This window comes from Myzus persicae, unplaced genomic scaffold, assembly GCF_001856785.1.
Source record: "Myzus persicae strain clone G006 unplaced genomic scaffold, MPER_G0061.0, whole genome shotgun sequence".
In the NCBI taxonomy this organism is placed as follows: Eukaryota; Metazoa; Arthropoda; class Insecta; order Hemiptera; family Aphididae; genus Myzus; species Myzus persicae.
The window spans coordinates 1809-6964 of record NW_019101518.1 but is presented as its reverse complement, the minus strand read 5'-3'; the positions used below and the strand labels follow the sequence as shown (position 1 = coordinate 6964).

Here is a 5156-nt window from a genome sequence, read left to right as displayed (position 1 = left end):
GATGTATCTGGAAGATTGCGATCTTGAGGAGAACTACTATTATTTTTAGGATTCATTGAATAAGTTTAATTAAAGAACACAAACGTTGGGATTGAACAGAGCGCTGAGAACAACCTGTCGCGGCGGCTACTGATAACCAACTGAAATAGATAACCTAATATAGTTAAATTATAAAATACTAAAAATATTTTTTTCGAAAAGAGTATATTTTGAATAAGTATAGTGATCAGGACAAAACTATTAGGTAGTAGGTTTAACACTTAATACTCATAATCAAATTTGTATGAGTTGTAATACATTTTAAAATTAAATTTTTCTTTCAATTTAAATGATAAAAGTATATGAAAAACATATTCTAAGATATAAGTATGAATATGATTGGCATTAACTATTTTCTATTATGTATACCCAAATTTCAATTTTAAATATCAGTAAATTATGTTTGTTTAATTTTTAATTTTTAATTACAAATTTTTTCAAATTAAATACAAAATAAAATAATTTATTTGTATAACTTGTTTTTTCTAGGTCTCTAAAAATGCTTTGTCGAATCTTGCATACAAAAAACAGTCAAGAAGCACTTTTGCCAAGTCTACTGCTTTGTGAAATAAACAAGTTCTCTCAACTAAGTCAACTGATTTATTTAAATAAAATCTTGGTGTTAATTTAATTACGCCCAATGAGACACGTTGGAATTCACAATAATGAACTTATTAGAATAATAATTTAGAATAATAATGGACAAATTGGCTATTGGCAGGTAAATTGTAAATCTTAAAAAATTATTAATTATTTTATCTTTAGTTTTTATGAACAATATTTTCAGATTTAATAGAAGTGATATTTATTTCATGTGTCAATATCAAACAATTATGGGGCCAATTTCAATAAGCTTGGATTTACTCCAGGGTGATACTAACATGTACTTTGGTAGTTTGGTCATCTCCTACCTACAATTGAAGAACTAATTTATAAATATGAATTAATGACAAGTGATCAAACAGTTTCTAATTATTTGAAACCACTGGTGACTGCCATACTTAATTTTATGTAGTAATTAATATTTTTAAATACATTAATCTTATTTAGCCAAGTACATACTTAAATTGTACACATTTAATTTCTTTTCATTTTAGCTGTTTTTGTTTTACTTTATTGGTAAATGCTTTTTACCAAGTAGTAAATTTATAGTATCTCTTAGCTCTTACAGTTTTACTGATGTAAAATGTAAAATTTTAATCAGCTGATCTATTATTTATATTTATATTTCTTTGTAGTACCTACATTTATATACTCATGAGCTAAAATAAACAAACTTTATTGATAATAATTTTTGTTTTTTAGGTATGAAAATAAGGTTTGCCGATTATTTGATAGACAAATTTTTAATTACTGCTGCAGTCTGCCACCCACTATTTAAAAAAGCATGGATTAAAAATGATATACAAAAATTATTGGCCCCAGAATATTTAAAAAGTGCCTGTTATGACTTACATACCAGTGATAATGACAACAATGATGTAGAAGATAACCAAATGAAAGATAATTTATCTACCTTTTTTACCGGGTCACAAAATTCCCGAGAGGAAAAATTAACAGTTAGTGATGAAATAGATAGATGTTTGGGCACATCTCCAGCAAAGACTTTAGAATGTTTGCATAATTTATCCACTATCAAAAAAGTAAGATTAGTTGAAAACTTCTTATACTATTAGTATAGTAATACTACAAAAACATTTGTACTTAGTTTTCAGGTATTTGTGAAGTACAACACTCCACTACCTAGCAGTGCAACAGTAGAGAGAGTGTTTAGTGTTGGTGGTGCAAAGAACAAATATGACGGATCAGTATTTTGAACAAATAACACTCTAATGTTCGATTAATATAATATATTATAAATGATTCAGAATTAAATTGATTTGTATTTTTGAAAATTATTGATATAACCCAATGTAGGTAAACAAGGGAGAAAATAATAATTTTAAAAAATATCACAATATACTATCTAATATTATGTAAGTTTTTTTATTTGTTAAAATTTTAGGAATTTCTTTTTGATGTCTATAAAATTAATATAGTATTTTGTGGTTTTCAGTTCAAACGGGTCTTCTGTTGTTCATTTTTATACCAATTTTTAAGAGCCATGCCAGCACATGAACAATATTCTTGCGGATTTAGTTTTAGGATACAAATTCTGGATAACGTATATGATAAAAGTTATTGTTTGTACGAAGAAAAGTGTCAAGCTGAAGATTTTGCTCAAATATCTCTAAAATATAATGTAGGTATCAGCTGTATAAAATTAATACTGTTTTGTAATGGTGTTAAGTTAATGTGTTAGATGGTGCTGATCCAATACAACTAAATAAAAAAAAAAAATCCAAGCACTGCAAGTACTTTTAAATTTACATTAGCTAAAATGTATAAATATTTTATTTATTGTTTATTTACATGTTCATCTAAATAAAGGTGATAAAACAGATCAAACAGTATAAGACAGGTATTAAACTACTTATAAAAAAAAACATTGATAATTGCTACTTATTATCATACATTTACATTAGAGTCAATGACTGTTTTTGATAAAATATACCAACAAAGTTTTGGTTTTATTTTCTGTAAGCCAAGTATTCAAACGTCATTTGTTTATTTTTTTTAAATATTTGTCTTGAAGTTAGGTAAAGGTATTCATCTCGTTAATTCAGCAACTTTTGACAGTTGATGTACAAAAACTTACTATTTTATAAAACTAAATTATACAATAATCCCATAAATGAATAAATAAATATTACAAACAAAACATTTTTAAAAAACAAACAAACAAATTTTGTATTTTTTGAACTTAATACTTTTATATTATAATCAAGTTAATAGCAATTTTTCTTATTCGTAGATAAAATAAAATAAAATATGAAATTCTTAAAATATTATTTAAGAAATCAATTTCCACTTTCAATTTGCCAAAATATATTTTTAAAAATAAAATTTCCCTGGATGATTGATTTATCCGACTAAGTAGGTTACCTAAGTCGGGCGGACTTAAAGATTTAATTATACCATTTCACTGTCCAGCAAGTTGTCCATATTATTCTATTGATAAATATTTGATCTTTAATATTACTGTAAATAGTTTATTGGCTAATATTATTACTTTTTACTTAACTCTATATAGGATGTAGATGATTTTTATTTATTATCTTTTTGATGGTATGCCAACAAAATAATTTTTTTTACATTATTTAAATTGAAATTTCATCTATTAAAACGAAAAAATGGAAATAGTGACTACTTGGATAATGGATATTTCCATTCTTATAAATAATTATTTTATATTCAAACCTAGTTTACTAACTTAAGACTTATATTCATGTTTGAACTAGAATTAAGTGATATGATTTAATTTTGCATAATTATGATAAGAAACACCTCATCGAAGATTTGATTAATGATTCCACAAATTTAACTTTTCGGGGTCCACAAACAAATGAACAAGTTGACGAGTTGACCTATGATTCTTATGATCAAAAGATTCACTGAATCAGTTCATCAAAGTAAATATGTCCTATCTTGACTACTCAACATTGTATTCTTCAGTTCATACATCAATATAATACTACAAACCTTAACTAAAAAATATATATGATTATATTTTCAATTTCAGCTGTATAATTTTTTTTTAATATAGATATAAAATCACATTTTTTTAATAATTTATGTGTCTATATCGTGTAACTAATGTACCTACTACCTACCTTAAACATAATATATATACAGATTATAACAAGTATATGCAATTTTTAACTGTTATATGGCTTATAAGTTTGAGAAAATTTACAACTGATATTCATTTATGTACGTTTTTGGAAACTGCCTTTAAAACAAAAAATATTATGAATAATTGTTGTTCAACATATAATTAAAAGCATTAAACCGTATTCAGCATTAATTGTTTCATCTTAATGTTATTGGGAATGCATATCACTTGGATCATGTGTTACTATATCAGCATGGTACGATGTGGGATGTCACATGTGACTTACTATTTAGGTAGGTACTTAAATTAACAACTTTTTTAGCATTAACTAATTCAAATTGGTCTAGTCAATTCACTTGTACCTAACTAACAAACATAAAATGTTCATGATTATTTTTTTTTTAATACTACCTATTTTAAGAAATACCCACAGCGACCTTTGCAAAGTATAAACTATACTTGTAGTACTTAATTTGTAGGGTAAGTTTTTAAAATATAAAACAATAAATATAGTAAAGTACTATTGAAGCGATACATTTTTTTTCCCCCGTCACTTACCTTTATGTGAGAGCCTTAGTTAGGTACCTACACAGCTGTGTACATATTATATTATTTCTTACACTATAGTGTAGTAGTATAATATGACCACACAATTTTGTAGCAAATACATCGGTGACTGCACACTATTATAGAATAATATTGTTTAATAACGTATTAATGCCAAGCCCAGAGAGAATATTATAGGCACGATTAAAGTATCCAATTTTTTATTATTTCTGTATATTTCAAAGCCTAATTTTGAATTTTTTTCAAGTCTCGACACTTCTAGAGTTGTATGTTAAGTTACAGTTGAACCGTTAAGACTAAAAACAATATTGCTAGATGCCGGACGTAAAAATTGACTCGCGACAGTAGTGTATCTAAAAATCTAAATGGCCTATACTCAGAGTGCCGTGTTCTGCATTGTATAGATTTAAACACTCCCAATAATATTCTGTTTCGGAATTTGAAATACAAAATGTATCGTGTAATCCAAAGAAGTCAAAAACTCGAAAACTGATGACAACATATTATATTATGATACCTATCATCTATGGCAAAAGCCGATCGTCGTCACTCACCGGAGACGATTAGCAATTCTAATAATTTCATTGAACAAAATGAAATGTGTATGGCAACAATAAACATTTACTCACATATTTCATTTTACTCAAGTAATTTTTACAAAAAATCTCGATTTTTCAATTCGGATTTAGATGAAGGAAGAAGTTGCTCGATATGGCGTCTGCACTCAAGATATGGCGCCTTGCTACAGCTATATATTACCCGAAGAGTCGATGTATACGTAAGTTTGAATACTTATTCTTTTGGGGCTTAAATATTTTACTTTTTAGTCTCAAAA

General features: G+C 26.4%; 1 protein-coding gene across 4 annotated transcripts; it reads left to right on the top strand.

Moving 5' to 3' along the window:
• Window positions 1-501: 501 nt before the first annotated feature.
• LOC111029414 lies at window positions 502-2411 on the top strand. Of its 4 annotated transcripts, XR_002604013.1 has the most exons (6): window positions 509-760; window positions 827-1027; window positions 1345-1682; window positions 1748-1873; window positions 1957-2015; window positions 2096-2411. XR_002604013.1 is itself a non-coding variant. In XM_022308395.1 (5 exons), the coding sequence occupies exons 2-4, from the start codon at window positions 986-988 to the stop codon at window positions 1784-1786; spliced, it is 438 nt and encodes a 145-aa protein (XP_022164087.1). In that variant the 5' UTR covers window positions 509-760; window positions 827-985; the 3' UTR covers window positions 1787-2015; window positions 2096-2411. The 4 variants fall into 4 exon arrangements, 1 of the variants encoding a protein (XP_022164087.1); XR_002604014.1 differs by having other exon boundaries at window positions 502-760; window positions 827-1053; window positions 1748-2015; XR_002604012.1 differs by having other exon boundaries at window positions 506-760; window positions 1748-2015.
• Window positions 2412-5156: the final 2745 nt, after the last annotated feature.

Coding starts and splice junctions, on each gene's coding strand:
- LOC111029414 (XM_022308395.1), top strand. CDS start 986: ATGACAAGTGATCAAACAGTTTCTAATTATTTGAAACCACTGGTGACT. Junction 1,046..1,343: donor TGGTGACTGCCATACTTAAT/TTTATGTAGTAA, acceptor TTTTGTTTTTTA/GGTATGAAAATAAGGTTTGC. Junction 1,683..1,747: donor ATTTATCCACTATCAAAAAA/GTAAGATTAGTT, acceptor ATTTGTACTTAG/TTTTCAGGTATTTGTGAAGT.